Here is a 20367-nt window from a genome sequence, read left to right as displayed (position 1 = left end):
CCGACGGTAGGAACGAATTGGTTGGTGCGGCAGAGTAAACGCTGACTTGACATTGCCTCGAGACGAGAGCTCCGGTATAGGCGCGCTCGTCTTGCGGGAAAGGCGTGAGCCCTTAGTTTCAGCAATTTGCGTAAACGATTGTAAATTTCCAGCTAAGAACAATGTTTTTCTCTTACACTAAACCAGCCAGCAGTAAATAATCCACGATACGATACGGCCTCCCGAACATGCTATTGGATTTTGGGGCTACTGTAGCACGTTCATTTTTATTTGGCAAATAGTGTTCAAACATGGACTAATTAGGCTCAAAACGTTTGTCTCGCAATTTCCCACCAAACTGTGCAATTAGTTTTTCTTTTCGTCTACATTTAATGCTCCATGCACGAGCCGCAAACATTCGATGTAACAGGTACTGTAGCAACTTTTTGAAAGTTAGGGTAAAACTAAACAAAGGCCGAATGAGAGCGGTTTGGGAGCTATGCAAGTCCTTGCCTCGCTTCCCGTTTCTCGAGCATCACTAAAAGTTAGCACCATAGGCTGCAGTAACAAGAGCGATTCCTATAGTTTCTCTCTTTTCTAAGCATCACTGAGGCCACACATTGCATAAGGCCTTAGTGGAAACCTGACACAGCATATGCACTACCGTGAAGATGGACAAATTAATTCGTTGACTACCAGCCTGTTCGTTTGACCGTGGCTTATCATAAATTATCATAAAATTTTAGTCGAAATAGTATTTTTCTCTCACATAAATCAGTCAGCAGTACTTTTTCACGAACCAGCAACGAAACGAACCAGCCTACGGAACAGGCTGTAAGGCCTTGTTTAGTTCGCAAAAACTTTTCCCAAAAAGTGCTATAGTAGCCATCACATCGAATCTTGCGATACGTGCATGGAGCATTAAATGTAGACGAAAAAAAACTAATTGCACAGTTTAGTTGAAAATCGCGAGACGAACGTTTTGAGCCTAATTAGTCCATGATTGAACACTAATTACCAAGTTAAAAACGAAAGTGTTACAGTAACCCAAATTCTCGAAATTCACGAACTCAACAAGGCCTAAGAAAGACAAGAGAATAGGTGGAGGAGGGGTTAGTCTTTTTTGAGTAGAACCAAGCCCAGAACAATCTAAAACAAAAGCCCACAACCACATAACAAGAAGGGTGCTCTTTTATGATTACCGCTATATATATCTTATGTTTCATTGTTACACAATCAAATAACGATGTAATTTCCATATAATTTGTTCACTGGACTCTGCTGTGTGGGCACCAACCCTTCTGCAAAGCTAGGGTGTACAACAACCGGTCAACTAACTTTCCCATTCATTAGATCAGCATCTAGAAGTCATGATCGGTAATTTTTAAGTTTAATAGGTTGATTGATTTGTACATGATATATTGCCTTGATTATCTGAATTGAAAAATCTGGTACCTATAATACAGAGAATATATATACTTGGGTTAGCCCTGTCGCTGCTGCAGCCTGCATTCTAAACTCTGCTGTCGCCGACAACTGGGCCCAGGTTCTTTGTAACAGTACCCATACAACGGAGCCACTCCCTGACATGTGGGCTCCACTCCATCCCTTGCCTTATAGCTACTCGCAGTGGCGGATGTGGGATGCGGGATAAGGGGGGGCTAAAACAACAGAGATGTTGATTTGCACGAAGATTTAACGGTGAAATCAAGTTTTTGCTACAGTAATTAGCATTGAAATCAAGAAATTAGGGGGGCTGGAGCCCCCCTAGCCCCCTTTGGATCCGCCACTGGCTACTCGTAAAGAACTACTACTAGCAGTAATGAAAGTACTACACCGACAAGGTCCTGTGCAGCAGCGACCGCGCCGACCAGCCGCCGGCGCCGGTACCACTGCCCCGGAACATGTCGTCGAGGGCGATGACGAGCGCCATGGCGAGCGGCGCGCCGAGGCGTGGCCCCGCCACAACGAGGCGGAACACGTCGTCGCCGACGGCCTCCTTCCTCTGCACCTCGGCCACGACAGCGCCCCCGCGCGCGGCGTCGCGCACCGTGCAGGCACGCCGCCCGTAGGAGCCCTCCACCACGTACGCCGAAGCCGCCGAGGCCACGGCGCCCGGTGTGGCGACGCGCGCCAGCGTCTTGGAGGCGCTGGTGGCGCCGAGGAGGCGGCCGGCGGCGTGGCGGCGGACGGAGAGCAGCGGCGTGGCCCTCTTGTCGGCGTCGGCGTCCGCGTCCGCGTCGCCGTCGTAGATGACCCAGCAGCGCTCGGCCAGCCCGAGGCGCGTCTTGCGGCGGACCGTGAGGAGCGGCTTCCCCCTGGCGTCCATGAGCACGACGTCGGCGGCGCGGCGGCTCCAGCCGGCGTAGCAGTCGACGCGGAAGGCGAGGTCGCCGCGGGCGTCGAAGACGGTGAAGCCGTCGCAGTTGAGGAGCAGCGACTTGCGCCACACCGTCAGCACCGTGGGCGGCTCATCTCCCTCGGCCGCCGCCAGGGCCGGGCCACCGGTGGCGCCGCCGGGCTCTGGTGGAGACACGGCGTTGGGGTGGACCTTGGCCATGATTCCTCCTCTGTTTGTTTCTCTCGATCTTTCAGGTGTCCTCCTCTGCTTCGGTCTAGCTTGCATGGAGGTGAAGAGGAGTTGCGGGGAGAGGCGTGGGGAATTTATTATACCCGAGGGCCGGCCGGCGGCCGCGTGAAGAAGACGGCGATCGCATGTGACCATCTTCTCTGCTCTGGGGACCTCCCCTGCTCTTGGTGACAACTGACCATCTCGCTGATCTCACCATCCCAGTATTACAGTACCGGAAAGTTGGCGGCGAATATTTCCCACCTTTATTTCTTCCGATTTTTCAACTGAACAAATATTTCTATATCTATTTTTGCCGTGGGAGAGAGGAGGAGGAGGAGGAACCTGATTCTTCGCCGCCCACATCGACTCTTTCAGTTCATCCACTCCATTTTCTGGTTCTATCAGGTCTCGACATGCTTGCGCCAAAGTTATTCTCTATGACGCGGAAGTAGTGGTCGGCGACGAAAAGAACCAAAATCTTGGGAGAACGGCGTAACGGAATGGCTACTGGCTTGCCGGCCAGTAGATTGATTAAAAAAGAAAGAAACAAAACTTAACAGCCAAGGTCCTCTTAACGACTTCATCATGCACCATAGAGCAGATAAAGTCACTATTTTTTTTTACTTCACCAGCTTTGACTCCTCGTAAACAAGATGAATCCACTTCTTTTTTTTTTTACTTCACCAGCTTTGACGACTCTGCGTAAACCAATCTAAGCTGGTGAAGAAAATTTCTAAACCCAGGCTTTTGCTTTTCTAGTCGCATAAAGGCAAAATAGCCATTTTCATCCCTAAACTATCGTCTAAGGCTCAGTTTGGTCCCTAAACTTTAAAAGTGTCCACTTTTGTCCTCAAACAATGGATTTGCAGGTCAATCTCGTCCATCCCCCTTCATGGCTTGCCACGTGGCCAACCATACATGCGAAATAACGTTCCTGCCCCTTGCTCCCTCCTTTACCTATCGACTAGAGGCTCACGGCGTTTCCCTCTCAGTTTCCCCCCTCTTGATGTTCTTCAAGCAATGTTTCAAGCTACAATAAATTGACAACTTTTGATCAAAAAACAAATGAATCCCTGTTGCAATCAAAATTTAGTATAGTCCACTCATTAACCCTAGCTCCAATAGCTTTGTACTCACCTCCACAACGCGGGCAGCTTCATGAGCGCTAGAACTCGATGCCCTAGGATCCGGCGGTACTCCTCTTCTTGGCGTCGACCTTCTCCCTTTCCCTCTCCCCTCACAGGATCCATGCGCCATGGAGACACCGGACATAGGCACAACGGCAGCGGTGGCCTCTGCAAAGGAGCGACCGAACCAGAGGGAAAGACGAGATGGGGGAGACAGGGGAGAGGAATCAGAGGAAGCAGATGGGGGAGAGGAAACTAGGGTGTTGATGCAAAAGTGGATCTGCAAACACAAAGGGCTAATACCCGAATCGATATCCAAAGCGTGCCAGTCGATTTGACCTGTTAATCGACAAGGATGAAGATACGAGCACTTTGGTCCTGACAACAGCGATACGCCCGGAAGTCACGGCCAAGAGGTACTCACGCGAAACTCGAGAATCGCCGAAGGTCGCACTGAAGCGATGCAACTCGCCGAATCAATGAGAACTCGTAAAAAGAAAAAAAAATATGCAAATTGACGAAGTCGCCGAAAAGTAAGTAGATGCAAATAGGAGTAAAAATTGGTTTTGATATTGATTGATATATATTACATTGCCCCTCAATCTATATTTATACCCTGATCTAAAGAGACATAACCAAATACGACTAGGACACCAAGTCCATATCTAAGGAAACACGTGACTCTTACATGAATCATACTCTAACAAATATAGAAAAGGAAATCAACTCCTATCTATTTCCCTGTCCGCCTCAATTACGATGGAATTCTCACCGACCTCCTTTCCATCGGCATACTTCCTGTTTCATCGGCAGTAGTTTTCAAGCCTTCCTTCATCGGCATCGACAATAACATCTCCAACCTTATCGGCAACGCCCGAGTCTAAATCAACCTTTCCATCGATCACCACCATTCATCGGCAACCATCTTTATAAGCTGATTTTCATCGGCTGTCAGCGTATACAGTAACTTTCCTCCTGCCGATTAGCCCACTCTGATCATTTTGACACGTGCAAAAAACGGTGTCAACACATGCCCCCCAATTTCGGAGTATAAAACCATTAATGCTCCGAAATTTACTCCAGATAACGTTTGCCTTCGCCCAATTACTGTAACTCATCCTCCAAGCCAAAACTTGATCTATTATCAAATCTAATCAAATCTAGTCCTGATTCACGCACCTCAGTAAATATCGCACAATTTCCAACCACTCTTGCCCTGATTATGGTTAAGATACCGAAACAATAATCCATCGGCAAGATCCTAACATAATAATGCCGCCATTTTCAGAATTAAATATCCTGTACCGAGATCTCTTCCAAGTCATGATTACTTGCCATCAAATCATCTGTACAATCCCTTGATTATCGTGCGAACAGTTACCATATCCATCTGAACCACCTCGACCCACATGCGCGCGGCATAGAGATAAGTCCAGAATACCCCTACTCCAAGCGGCTTATAAATAGATTTCTCCGAAACGCTCGTCTTCTACCCTCAGACTCCAATCTTTGGCATTCTCTCTTTCCGACGGCGACTCCGACGAACAACTGTGCGACCTCAACCAACAAGAACTTTTCTCCAGCGTCAACCTCGAGTCTCCAACTCGTGCCCCCATCTACCTCAAGATAATGGCAATCAACTTCGACGTCCCTGCGGTTCGTTCCACTTCCGTTACCTTTTACCTCGATTCCTCTGGTCTTTGCGAGTTCATACAGTTGGTAATTTTTTCTCTTTTTCTTTGTTCTTCGGATCCTCTAAACTTAGGAACTTCGCAACAAATCAGTTATTCCAACCGATCAGCCGCATTTCCAATGCCTAGGACCAATGGGCAACCCAGATCCAACTGATCTGATTAATGCAGAGGTTAACAGAATCCCTTTTAGAGCCCAAAATTTCTCTCTGAATTTATGGAAAGATACATTCCGATCTTGGCCCAAAACCACCAAAGGGTGGAAAGATTGGTACTTGAGGGTCAACAGGTCGATGCAAGTACACTGGGCAGAACGGAAGCTAGACCAATGCATTAGGCTATCCATTGCTGATATACAAAAGAACGAGTCAATGATGATTGCAGCTGCTTACTTCTGGTCAGACACAACAAACACTTTTATGTTTGGACATGGCCCAGCTACTCCCACACTTGCCGATGTCTACATGCTCACTGGCTTGGACATTTCAACTGCCGATGAAGGCTCCATCTATGGCAGAAAATCTGAATATAGGGTGAATACCCGCAACATCGGCGGTTGGACAGGATATATTCAAGAATGCTAGAGGATCGGGACAGTTAACCAGACAGAACATGCCATATTCTTGAATATGTGGTTAGAAAATTTTATCTTCTGTGGTCGATCAGTAGGACCAACCAATGCCTTCCTCCCCGCGGCTGAACTCTTAGCCAATGGTGTAAGGTTCCCTCTTGGTCGATACCTTCTGAGCTCCACTTATCATCTTCTTCATCAAGTGTCTTAGAAACTTTCGCTTGGCGAACCCATCGGCAACTTAGGAGGCCCGTGGTGGTTTATCAACATGTGACTAAATGCCCATATGCACAAACATTTGCAATGAGACTTCTTTGCCCAACAATTCCCACGAGAAATTGCTGAAGACCACATGCTTGGGGATGAGGAATCGGCAACACACTCACCCCTCAATTTTGGTGAAGCCATAATTGTCCTCCCTGGAACAGAGGCCAATGAAGACCAGATCGGCAGATTCTTCCAAAGCTTCTACAATGGTCTTTCTCATGATCATAGGGCCTGGGTACCTTATATTGACGAAGAAAATAGATTCCCCCTTCTTTTCAACTTTGCCGATGACACTCTGAATCAGGATAATGAACTCATGATGGCCATCATTACTCCCAGGGCAATCCCAGTAAACACATTCGGTAGCGGGAAAAACACCAATATCACGTATGAATTTTACAATCCATCGGCAGTATCTCGTCAATTGGCTTTTGGGCAACTGCCAATCCAACTTTGTTTTGCCGATGTGATCAAACCCAGAGAAACAATCACCTGCGGAACAGATTGGAGCAGGGTAGTGCGACTCTCCCCCGATGCCGATACTACAGATGTCAATATATTCATCTGGACGCTAGCATCTTTCATCACCGAATCATATAAGCAATGGTGGCGAGAGTGGAGGGAACAACTGTTTGCAACATCTGCTCACACATATCGACACATGATCGACCCTGAATACGCCATTCCCGATGACACAGTAAGTTTCTTTTAACTCCCTTCTGCTTTTTCCTTTCATATATCGGTAACTAACTTTCTCGTGATAGGTTAACAACCCAGCACCATCTATGAGCAAAAGTGGGAAACCCTTCGATCTTCGGCCTGTTTCCCCGATATCACCGATCGGCTACAACGCCCCCACCTTAGCTGCTTTGACTCACCAGAAGACCCGTGCCAAGACCATCACCTCCAAGTCCAAATTGGCTACAGCTAGGGCCACTCCATTGGCTGCTGCTACAACCCTGATCAAGGCATTCAAGGTAACAACCCTGTTTATTTCTACTCATGCCGATCACAAACTGTATTAACATTAATCATCAGGGTGTAAGAGCCGCTGCTGGATCGTCATCGGCAATTCCTCCGACATCAAGCACCACTACCTCTGACAAACCTTCAGAGGTATTCCTTTGATTTTTACATTTTATCTGTTAAATATCATACCTTACACTTGTTTTGCAGCAACAAATGGGTACATCGGCAAGCGTACCAGATGTTCAAGCTCCACAACCAACAAGTGCCGATGCCCCCTAGCCAACCGTTGCTGAGGCCCAAGCAAAGCGCAAAGCCTTAACAGATGCCGAGGCACAGCCAAAACGACAGAAGTCCATGCCGATCCCCACATCTGCCCCAACGTCTGCAAGTCGTCCAGAATCAGTCGATGTAACTGAGCAAGCAGTTAATCCTCCTGTACAGGACATACCATCGATCATCATACCCCAAGGGCCAACCACCGATGAGGCCACAGAGGATATCCCATCGGCAAGCTCAGCCGATCCTCCACACGGCATACTCCAGGCTGCTTCCTCCAGCCAAGTACAGGAAATTGCCTTGAAACAGGTAAGCCGATTGACCTAGTCGATTTATAATATTCATACTTATCCTTAACTGGCCTCTTTTTCTTTTTCTCAGGAACAAGACTCCCCAAACAGCCTATTTTCCTTTGCCATTGACGTTTCTGACGATGATGGAGAGGAAACAAGTTCTTCCCTTGCACTGGGAACAATATCGGCAGAAATTAAGTCCAAGTTGGAAGCTCTCCTGGACTTGTTACAGCAGGATACCGCCCAACTGGTAGATGACTCGGACCCCGCAAAGGCAATTTTCAAAACAATCCGTGGCCAAGTCCCTACCGATGTTGAAGAAGCACTCTTCCCAGCAGCCCATTTAGAAAGCCGCCAACTGCAATATCAACGGGCTGCTCAACGCATTGCTGATAGAGCAGCTCAGACTCAACTCAAAGAAGAGATGCTACAACTGAAACAGATTGCCGATGAGAAGCACAAGGGCATCGGCAACTTGCAGACTTCGGGCGCTGAACTTAAGCAGAAAATCTTAGATTTATCGGCAAAGAGGATGGCTCTATTGGCTGAATTGAAAGAAGTCGAGGCAGCCTTAACTCATGCCCAACAAGAAGAAAGCCAGCTACCCGATGCCATCAAGGCCCTTCATCAAGAAAGAGACATCCAGGCTCGCAAAGCCTTGGCCATGAAGAAAAAACTCAAGCCTGTGGAGGGTGCTGCCGATGAAGACATCAAAGAAATGAAGGAAGCCGACCAGATTCGCCTGCGTGCGATATTGGCTATCCAATCCTTGTTAAACTTGTAAATCTTGTCTATTGCATCGGCACTTTATGAGACATTGACATCCTTGTATAATTTTAGCCGATAGGACTGTTATCGGCACTTATACTTTTATGCATCCATCCAGATACTAGGGTAATATTTCTTTAAATATTTTTCATTTAATGCTCTAGGAAACACAACCCCTTCGAGGGTTTCTAGAATATATGCGTTACCAGGAACAGACTGATTTATCCGATATGAACCTTCCCAATTAGGAGACCACTTTCCAAACTTTGAACTTTTAGTCCCAATCGGTAAAATCAATTTCCAGACCAGATCTCCATCGGCAAACTCCTTTACCTTCACCTTCTTGTCATACCATCTGGCTACTCTTTTCTTATTTTCTTCGATGCTAACTAAAGCCCTTAACCGATGACCCGCCACATCTTCCAACTCATCCTTCATAAGAGTATCATAATCATCGGCTGTCAGCTGATTTTGAGAACGTATTCGCCTAGAGCCAGTTTTAATTTCCTAAGGCAATACTGCGTTGTGTCCATATACTAATTGATAAGGCGTTACTTTGGTTGTACCATGACATGACATCCGATATGACCACAAGGCTTCATTTAATACTATATGCCACCTCTTAGTATTTTCTTTAATTTTGCGCTTAATGAGTTTGATGATCCCTTTGTTAGAAGCCTCAGCCTGACCATTAGCTTGAGCATAATATGGAGAAGAATTTAAAACTTTAATTCCCATACCTACAGCAAACTCATCAAATTCTCCCGATGTAAACATAGTACCCTGATCGGTAGTGATAGTTTGAGGAATACCAAATCGGTAAACAATATGCTCTTTCACAAAATCGATCATATTAGCCGATGTCACTTTTTTTAAAGGAATTGCCTCAACCCATTTTATGAAATAATCGGTAGCAACCAGAATAAATTTATGTCCTTTGCTCGATGGCGGATAAATCTGACCGATGAGATCGATAGCCCATCCCCGGAACGGCCAAGGTTTAATTATAGGGTTCATAGCCGATGCAGGCGCTCTTTGAATATTACCAAACTTTTGACACCCCTGACATCCTTTAAAATATTTAAAACAATCTTCAAGAATAGTCGGCCAATAGTATCTATTCCTTCTGATCATCCACTTCATCTTGAAAGCCGATTGATGCGCTCCACACACTCCTTCATGAATTTCACCCATCAAACTTTTCGATTCATCACTGCTAACACATTTGAGTAAAACTCCATCTATAGTTTGATAATATAATTCATCATCGAGGAGCACATACTTGGTAGCTTGGAACCTTATACGTCTTTCAACCTTTTTATATGGATCCTTTAAATAATCGACAATCTCCTTTCTCCAGTCATCGGTATCGACTGCCGATGTTAGCACTTCCTGAATAGGCTGATACCCTGAAGCATGCTGAGCTAGTCGATTAGCCTCCTCATTATGCAGTCGAGAAATATGTTCAAGACAAAAATCTCTAAACCCTTTCAACAATTGCAAACATCTTTCATAATACGAAATTAAAACTTCACTTCGGCATTCATAAATCCCAGCCAATTGATTTATAACTAGCATAGAATCACCAAAGATTTCAACAGCATCGACACGTATCTCCTTCAGCAATTCTAACCCTTTTATCAAGGCTTGGTATTCAGCCTGATTATTTGTCGATGTAGCAACAATCGGCAATGAAAACTCATACTTCCTTCCTTGAGGTGAAATCAACACAATGCCGATACCTGCTCCTTCACCACATGTGGACCCATCGAAGAAAAGTGTCCAAGGAGCAACCTCCAGAGAGTCCACTGTATTACAATGCTGAGTGACAAAATCAGCCATAACTTGCCCCTTAACTGCCTTAGTCGATTCGTAACGTAGTTCAAATTCTGATAATGCTAAAATCCACTTGCCGATTCTACCACTTATTATCGGCATCGACAGCATATACTTGACTACGTCGTCTTTGCATATGACCGTACATTCGGCAGATAACAAATAATGTCTTAATTTGACACAAGAAAAGTATAAACACAGACATAATTTTTCGATGGCCGAATACCTTGTCTCAGCATCCACTAATCTTCTGCTCAAATAATAAATAACACATTCTTTCCCTTCAAATTCTTGAATAAGAGCTGAACCGATAACGGTATTATCAGTTGACAAATACAACCTGAAAGGTTTCCCGTGTTGAGGTGGAACTAGCACTGGAGGATTTGTTAAATATTTCTTAATTTCATCTAGGGCTAACTGCTGCTCAGCTCCCCATACAAATTCCTGATTGGCTTTCAATTTAAGTAATGGACTGAAAGCCTTGATCTTACCCGATAGATTAGATATGAATCTTCTAATGAAATTAATCTTACCGATCAAAGATTGCAATTCAGTTTTATTGGCAGGAGCAACCACCTTGTTAATTGCATCAATAGACTTCCTACTGATTTCGATGCCCCGCTGATGCACCATAAAACCCAAGAATTGACCTGCCGATACACCAAATGCACATTTATTAGGATTCATCTTCAATCCATGCTTCCTTGTGCACTCCAATATCTTTCGCAGATCGGCTAGATGTTTTGTGATATCTCCAGACTTAATCACTACATCATCAATGTAGATCTCCACTAATGTGCCGATGTATTCATGAAAAATAAAGTTCATAGCTCTTTGATAAGTAGCGTCGGCATTTTTCAAACCAAACATCATGACTATCCACTCAAACAACCCTACATGACCTGGACATCTGAAAGCAGTCTTGGGAATATCTTCTTCAGCCATGAATATTTGATTGTAACCTGCATTACCATCCATGAAGCTGATAATTTGATGTCCGGCTGCAGCATCAATCAATAAATCAGCAATCGGCATTGGATAGCCATCCATCGGTGTGGCTTTGTTGAGATTCCTGAAATCAATACAAACACGAAGTTTTCCATTTTTCTTATAAACAGGAACCACATTAGAGATCCACTCTGCATATCGACACTGCCGAATAAACTTTGCCTCAATTAATTTAGTTATTTCGGCCTTAATGTCAGGAAGTATATTAGGGTTGCATCGGCGCGCTGGCTGCTGATGTGGCCGAAATCTAGATTTGATAGGTAACCGATGTTCAACTATCGATCAGTCTAATCTAGGCATCTCAGTATAATCCCAAGCAAAACAATCTTTATACTCTTTAACAAATCAGTTATTTGCTGCTTACACTTGGAATCTAACTTAGCACTAATAAAAGTAGGTCTTGGCCTATCGCCATCACCAATATCTACTTTTACTAAATCATCTGCCGATGTGAACCCTTGACCTAATTTTCCATCATCGGCAAACCTATCCATTAAAACTCTTCTTCAGAACCGACTGCTTGGATCGGTGGAATTTTATAATCAGCAACTCTAAAGAACTCTTTTTCCCAAACTTCTCCTGATATGCATTTAGTTCGCTCATAAGTATCTGATTCTGCCGATGCGATGATATAAGAAGAATCACCAGGGACAAACTCAATCTTGTCCCCAATCCACTGTACGAGGCATTGATGCATTGTAGAAGGAACACAACAATTAGCATGAATCCAATCCCTCCCTAGAAGCAGATTATATGCACCCTTGCCATTAATAACAAAGAACGTCGTCGGCAAGGTTTTGCTGCCGATGGTCAATTCAACGCATACTGCCCCTTTAGCCGGTGACACATTGCCTTCAAAATCCTTCAGCATCATATCGGTTTTGGTCAAGTCTTGATCTCCCTTACCAAGTTTCCGATACATCACATAAGGCATAATATTAATCGTAGCCCCTCCGTCGATAAGTATCTTAGATACATGCTGCCCATCAACTCTACCTTTCACAAACAAAGCCTTAAGATGCTGTCTCTCGTCATCAGTAGGTTTCTCAAAATAGCCATCATTGGATCTAGTGTCAACTGAGCTACTTGATCAGAGAGAACAACTTCTTCCTCATTATCAGATAGTGCCAAAAACTCCATCGGCAACATGAATACCATATTAACATCTGTCGATGGACCCTTATTTTTGTGTTTTACCTGCCACTGCTGATGACCAGACCTCTCATTGGAGGAATTTTCCTCTCGGTATAAATCCTCCTGATGCTCACGTTGCATCCTCCTTTTCTGTGTCTTTGTCAGACCCTCCGGGCACCATCGAGGAAACTTGGTTTTCCAAACCGGCTGATAACAGGTCCTAGTTGATTCTACACGGCGTATATTAGGGTCCCTGTAGAATATTTCTTCATCGGGAACTCTTGCATTTGCCATCTCCTCAAGCTCCTCTTGATTCCTTGGAAAATATCCAGCGCGTTTACCAAGCCTCTCATGTACACTAAGTCTGCCCCCCAGCCAATCATGCACTGATGCTCTGCCTCTGATCAGCTTATTGATAAATAAACCCTGATTGCCAGGTTGAAACCTCCTTTCTGACCGATTGACCCCATAATAACCATTGCACTCAGGGCAATTTTCAACAGTTGGCAATTTAATACCTTCTTCCCAGCAATGGATGAAAAACGGGCACCTCCAATGATCTTTATGCCGATACCATTCTTCCTGACGTCTCTCTTCTTGCTGTTGTCGATATCGGTCCTTACGCTGACGCCAACCCTCCTGCTGCCTTCGATGGGTAATCACAATGCCAGGTCGAGGAGGGTTTTTGGAACTACTGCTTTCTCCCAGCAAACCCTTACTTTTTGCATCATCGGTAGTTATCCGATGTTGGGGGTCCACTGATGCGTTTTTCTCAGCAGCCTCTGATGTCAATACCTTGGTCTTCCCTTTGGCCTCCAACATATTTGCTGGAAAAGGGTGTTGATCAATTTTCATCGGCTTCTAGGCCTTGGAAGTACCAAACTTAATTCTCCCAGATTCAATAGCCGATTGTAACTGTTGCCTAAACACCTTGCACTCATTTGTACTGTGTGAAGTTGCATTGTGCCATTTGCAGTACAAGATCTTCTTCAACTCTTCTACCGATGGGATCACATGATTAGGTGACAACTTAATTTGGCCCTCTTGAAGCAGAAGATCAAATATCTTGTCGGCCTTGGTGATATCAAAGGTAAACTTTTCTGGCTCTTTTTGACCAAAGGGACAAGATATCGGCTTTTTATTCTTAACCCACTCAGCTAAGCCGATAACTGGTTCTTCATCAGAATTAGAATCTCCTACTTCTTCAACAAATGATACTTTTTTACTCCAATTCTTTTTAGGTTCAAAAACCCTAGTATCTTGATCAAAGATCCTTTGCACAAGATGACTAAGGCTTTCAAACTCCTGAGAAGCATATCTGTCTTTAAGATGTGGCAATAACCCTTGGAAAGCCAGATTGGCAAGCTGCCGATCATCCAACACTAGGCTGTAGCACTTATTTTTTACATCTCGTAGCCTTTGCACAAAGCTTTCTACCGATTCATCATTACGCTGTCTCAATTTTACTAAATTGGTAAGCTTCTTTTCATGGATTCCAGCAAAGAAATACTTATGAAATTGTTTTTCTAGATCAGCCCAAGTAATAATAGAATTTGGTGGTAATGAAATGAACCATGTAAATGCCGATCCAGACAAAGATGATGAAAATAATCGAACTCTTAATTCATCTCTGCTAGCTGCCTCTCCACATTGAATAATGAAGCGATTGATGTGTTCCATTGTTGATGTATCATCTTGCCCAGAGAATTTAGTGAAATCTGGTACCTTGTACTGATTTGGGAGAGGAATTAAATCATATGCAGGAGGGTATGGAGTCCGATAAGAATAAGTATTGACCTTGGGCTTTATCCCAAACTGATTCTTCATAATTTCTGCTATCTTATCGGCCCAAAAAGCATCAGCCTCCTGCTGACGAACTGGCTGAATTTCTACAGGAGGTACCTGCTGATATCCCTCCACATATCTTTGTGGCCCATGATCTCCAGCAATCGGCATATTTGCCGTTACTTGTGGTCCATTAACCTGCTGGAAAGGATTCATCGGCTGAGCTGCCGATGCTTAATTCTGGAAACCAGCTTGCATATGACCTTGTTAAATCCCTATAACCTGCTGATTTTGCTGAACTGTATGTTGAACAGGTAACTGTCCTGACCAACCATTATTAGAACTCATCGGTACAAAACTTACCGATGGCTGGTAATTTGCTGACATTGTTGGATAATTATAACTAGCTTGAGACATGAACTGAACCCCAGTTTGACTCATAGCAGGGGCTTTCTGCTGCATCGGCAGTAAGCTTGCCGATGGACTTGAATTGGGTGTTTGAACCAAAGGCATCTGGAAACCTCCTAGAGTTGGTTGCACAGTAGTTGCTGTGGCATATTGAGGCACTTGAGCCATCGACAAAACAACCGATGGTATAGGAGCTTTTCCTACTGCATCAAACACTTGAGGTAACCCAGGATTGAAAGCAGATGACTCCGGAGGTATACCATATCCCCACCAATTAGCAGGAATCTGGCTATTCTGAGACACAGGGCCTGACATAGCTGATGCCGATAGATCTGTATTAAGCTAAACTCGTCCTCCTGGTAGTACCGGATCTGATCGTATCGGTGTAGATTGAATATTAGGTAAGCCTGCCGATACTGGAGGAGAAGTAACTTCTGTACCCACAACGGCCGAGGGAGCCGATGGCGTATTGACAGATGCTGGCTCTGGTTGGTGATAGGCAGGCCCAACATAATGTGGTGACGCTTGTCCTTCTTTGAGAGTTCGAACCACAGCATTATGAACAGTATTGGACAGCACATTGGAATGATTAATCAAAGCATGATTTACTGCAGAATTAACCATCTCTTGAAGTTTACCAGGATTGGAGTCAAAGGTAACCTACCGAGGCAACGGCAAATCTTGCTTCTGGATGACTTGTCCACTCTTGTTCAGGCTAAACGATCTCAGACAAAGCTGCCTGTATTCTTCTATAGCCTTTTCCATAGCCTGCCTCTGCTCTTCCTTAAGATCTTCTTCTGATACCGCGATAATGTTCCCTGAATCGATCTCGGGATTGAACATATTGATCGGATTGATTTGTCCCACCAAGCGTGCCAAAAGATGTGTTGATGCAAAAGTGGATCTACAAACACAAAGGGCTAATACCCGAATCGATATCCAAAGCGTGCTAGTCGATTTGACCTGTTAATCGACAAGGATGAAGATACGAGCACTTTGGTCCTGACAACAGCGATACGCCCAGAAGTCACGGCCAAGAGGTACTCACGCGGAACTCGAGAATCGCCGAAGGTCGCACTGAAGCGATGCAACTCGCCGAATCAATGAGAACTCGTAAAAAGGAAAAATATGCAAATTGACGAAGTCGCCGAAAAGTAAGTAGATGCAAATAGGAGTAAAAATTGGTTTTGATATTGATTGATATATATTACATTGCCCCTCAATCTATATTTATACCCTGATCTAAAGAGACATAACCAAATATGACTAGGACACCAAGTCCATATCTAAGGAAACACGTGACTCTTACATGAATCATACTCTAACAAATATAGAAAAGGAAATCAACTCCTATCTATTTCCCTGTCCGCCTCAATTACGATGGAATTCTCACCGACCTCCTTTCCATCAGCATACTTCTTGTTTCACCGGCAGTAGTTTTCAAGCCTTCCTTCATCGGCATCGACAATAACATCTCCAACCTTATCGGCAACGCCCGAGTCTAAATCAACCTTTCCATCGATCACCACCATTCATCGGCAACCATCTTTACAAGCTGATTTTCATCGGCTGTCAGCGTATACAGTAACTTTCCTCCTGCCGATTAGCCCACTCTGATCATTTTGACACGTGCAAAAAACGGTGTCAACATGGGGAAACCCACTGGCCAATCTCACGGCTCTTCGTCCCCGACGGAGACGATAAAAAGACAAGGAGAGGAAACAGGGACAAGAGGGAGGAAACGGGGGAGATGGAAACGTTCCCATCACAGCAAAATGTTGTTACACTTCTTTATGAGAGGCTAAAACAAGCCAGCCAGCAGAAAGGCATAATATCATGAACTAGCTGCTAAGAAGCCTGGGAAATAATATAATAGTAAGAAAGAAAAGAATGAACTATATATACAGTTTAAAGAACATAGTAAACCCCAACATGAATAGGCAATCTCGTCCATAGCCTTCATTCCCGTTCGATCTTTTCTTTTTCCATAAGGCAGCACATGTAACACACGCGAAGCTATCGAGTTCTAAAACCAAGGAACAACACTTGAATTACTCTGTATGGATCAAATAGAGCTCCCTCTTGTCAACTCTTAAACGCCCACATCCAAAAACAAGTATAAAGACAATGTGTTCAACGGTAGTAGGTAGTCAATCACAAAGCATATCAGATCGATGATCTATCTACCAATTGTCCACTAGCATTTGTGCCAATGCAAAATCGGCCATGATGAGTTGAATTTTACAACCCAATACCCATATAGTTGCAAATTAATAAGCATTTTCCATCTTCAACAAAAATAGACTACCCCAAGAGAACACAGTAGCATACTCCCTTGATCGACACCTAGCGATAACATATATACAAACACTCTCTACTCTTGAATCTATATATTATTAAATGAAGCGCGACCAGCAAAGAAGAACACACATGCTCAACTTATATATACCTGATGCTAAGTGACTAACTTGCTTGACATTATTGCATATAGCAGAGTACAGATTCAGAAACAAACATAAGTTTGTCTTCTCACTGGAATCTCAAATAGACATCAGATAGTACTAAACATAGACGCCAACGAACCCCCACCAAAGGAGAGCAATTTGTTAGTATCGTATATTACCTCTCTGTGTAACCGTAGAACCGGGTAGACCTTTGCTTCGGGTTCCTCTACACACCTTGACTGTAGCCTCGCGGACGCCGGTGCCGCGGTGTAGTAGGCCTCCAGCGCGGTGGAGATGAAGTCCAGTGGCGTTGGTGAAGACCATGGTGACCCTGCAGAGGAAACGGCGGTGTGGTGGATCGGCTTCCCATCGCTGGCAGCACTACTTTGATCGGTTTAGGTTTTCTATGGGTGGGATAGCGGCGGCTCCGTTGAACCTCATAGCACGAGCCCTGATCCCCACCTTACCTTTTATATGTGCTGCGCGACAGGGGCCCACCAACCGTATTAGGGTTGGGCTCCCCCGATCAGGGAGCAGAGACAAGGGCCCAATAGGCCGTTGGGCCTATTGGTGAAGATCAACTAACATTCTCCCCCTTGATCTCACTACCATCTTTCAATTTCATTTACTTTTGTTCATTCCATTATAGATTAGCGCATAGAGCATGTCTCATCGTCACGGTCCATTGCCGATAGACTTAACAGCTACAACACACTACTCTGTTTTGAAATAGATACTTATTTTTGGGCCTTCTTTTGTCCAGGAATTTTAGGCTTTCCCTTAAACCCATGCTAGCTACATGTTCTTTGAACACCATGTTCTCTGAACACGTTGGGTGGTAAGCCTTTTGTAAGTGGATCCACGAGCATCTTTTCTGTACTTATATGCTCAAGACTTATGACTTGATCCCGGACTTTATCTTTCACAACATAATACTCTATGTCAATGTGTTTGGCAGCACCACTTGACTTATGTTGTGAGCATACTGTACTGCTGGATTATTATCGCAGTATAACTTAAGTGGTCTATAGATGTCGTCAACCACGTTTAAACCGGGTATGAACTTCTTTAGTCAGTTCACCTACCCGTTGCCTCATAACACGCTACAAACTGTCACACATTGTGGACTATGTAGTGACGGTTTGCTTTGAGCTTTTCTATGAAATAGCTCCCCTTTTGCGAGAGTGAATACATATCCTTTCTTAATTTTCTATCATCTCTCGCATAATCAGAATCTGAATATCCCACTATGTGGAGTAAATCAGATCTTCTATATGTCATCATGAGGCCTTTCATTCCTTGCAAATAACGCAAGACTTTCTTTACTAATTTCAGTGTTCTATTCCAGAATTGCTCTGGAATCTGCCAAGTAACCTGGTAACAAATGCCAAGTCAGGGCGCATACATACTTGAGCATATTGCAAGCTTCCGACAACTGAAGTCTATGGAACCATTTTTCATTTGATCGATCTCATATTGGTTCCTGGGGCATTTAAAATCCCCATATTTGTCGCCCTTGACTATAGGAGCAGGTGAGGGACTATATTTGTGCATATAGAATTTCTTTAAGATCTTTTCCATGTATGCCTTTTGTGACAGTCCTAATACCCCTTTACTTCTATCTCGATGAATCTCGATCCCTAGAACAAACGAAGGTTCACCAAGATCTTTCATATCAAATTTTGAGAATAAAACTTCTTTGTCTCCAGTAGTAGACTGACATCACTACTAGCAAGTAAGATATCATCCACATATAGGACAAGGAAGATAAACTTCCCATTCTTAAACTTTGTATAGACACAATTGTCCTCTACATTTTCTTTAAACCCAAAATTCTTTATTGTCTGATCAAACTTCAAGTACCACTGTCTTGAAGCTTGTTTTAATCCATAAATGAATTTCTTTAGGCGGCATCTCATTCGTTCTTTTCCTTCAATGATAAAACCTTTCGGTTGTGCCATGTAAACATTTTCCTCCAAGTCCTCGTTGAGAAATGTCGTCTTTACATCCATCTGATGTAACTCTAAATCGTAACGTGCCATTAATGCCATTATGATTCTGAAGGAATCCTTACATGAGACTGGAGAAAATGTCTCATTATAATCAATCCCTTCGCTTTGCGTAAATCCTTTTGCCACAAGTCTCGCTTTATATCTCTCTATATTTCCTTGAGAGTCAAGTTTTGTTTTGTAGGCCCATTTATAGCCTACTGTTTTGGCTCCTTTAGGAATTATCTCCAAATCCCAAACTTTATTGGTATTCATAGATTTCATTTCATCTTCCATGGCCTCAAGCCACTTTGATGAATGATCACTTTTCGTGGCTTCTTCAAATGAGGTGGGATCATCCTCTATTTGAAATTTCTTAGTGTTGTACACTTCATAATCAGAAGAAATAACTGATTTTCTAACTCTTTGAGACCTTCTAGGGGCCTTCACATTTGGCACATGTTCTGTTTGAGGCTGTTGTTGCTCCCCCTCATGTGTGGCAATAGGTTCTATAGGATCCTGAAGAACAGGTTCCTCATCGTCATTCATTGTTGCCATAGGTGGGATAACAACAGGTGCTGGCACCATAGTGTCTTGCACTGTCGGTGCAGCAACAACAGGTAGTGAGAAAAATGGCTCATGAATCATTGGAGTGGGCGCATACACCCGATTCACTTCAAGGTCAATTTCTTGAGCTACCATGCTCCCCCTCATCAATTCATCCTCTAGGAAGATAGCGTGTCTCGTTTCTACAAACTTTGTATGTCTCTCTAGACAGTAGAAAACGAAAACCTTTTGACTTTTCTGGGTAGCCAAACAAATGGCAACTTACTATTTTGGGATCTAACTTCCCAATGTTTGGGTTAAAATACTTTAGCCTCAGCAGGGCTCCCCCCCCACACACAAGTGGTTTAGTGAGTGTACTCTTTCTGTTCACAACTCATACGGTATTTTGGACACCGACTTTCTTGATACTCTATTGAGAATATGAATGGCGATTTTAACGCCTTCATCCACAGGCTCAACTGTAAGGTGGAGTAACTTATCATACTGTCCACTATATCCATCAGGGTATGATTGATTCTTTTAGCTACTCTATTCTACTGAGGTTCGCCCGGTGTAGAATACTGGGCTACTATGCCATTCTTTTAGGGTATGCCGACCGTAATACTCCCCAACGGTCAGACCTGACTACAGTGGCGAAGCTACACGTAGTGTCGTGGATGTGGATGCACCCACAGAAATTTTGAA

General features: G+C 44.1%; 1 protein-coding gene across 1 annotated transcript; it reads right to left on the bottom strand.

Moving 5' to 3' along the window:
• Positions 1 to 1395: 1395 nt before the first annotated feature.
• Positions 1396 to 3032, bottom strand: LOC136481262 (protein LURP-one-related 8-like). The gene is made up of 2 exons (XM_066478625.1): positions 2894 to 3032; positions 1396 to 2755 (listed from the first exon to the last, which is right to left on the bottom strand). Exons 1-2 carry the CDS (start codon positions 2912 to 2914, stop codon positions 1811 to 1813), a joined length of 966 nt encoding a protein of 321 aa, XP_066334722.1. The 5' UTR covers positions 2915 to 3032; the 3' UTR covers positions 1396 to 1810.
• Between the last annotated feature and the right edge of the window lie 17335 nt (positions 3033 to 20367).

The sequence above is a fragment of the Miscanthus floridulus genome, chromosome 9, assembly GCF_019320115.1.
Source record: "Miscanthus floridulus cultivar M001 chromosome 9, ASM1932011v1, whole genome shotgun sequence".
Classification (NCBI taxonomy): Eukaryota; Viridiplantae; Streptophyta; class Magnoliopsida; order Poales; family Poaceae; genus Miscanthus; species Miscanthus floridulus.
This window is presented reverse-complemented; position numbering and strand designations above follow the sequence as displayed.

Excerpts from the sequence above, each read along its gene's own strand:
- LOC136481262 (XM_066478625.1), bottom strand. The coding sequence starts at position 2,914 with ATGTGGGCGGCGAAGAATCAG. Across the intron at positions 2,756-2,893 it reads TGTGGGCGGCGAAGAATCAG|CGAGATGGTCAGTTGTCACC; the intron begins GTTCCTCCTCCT and ends TGGTGAGATCAG.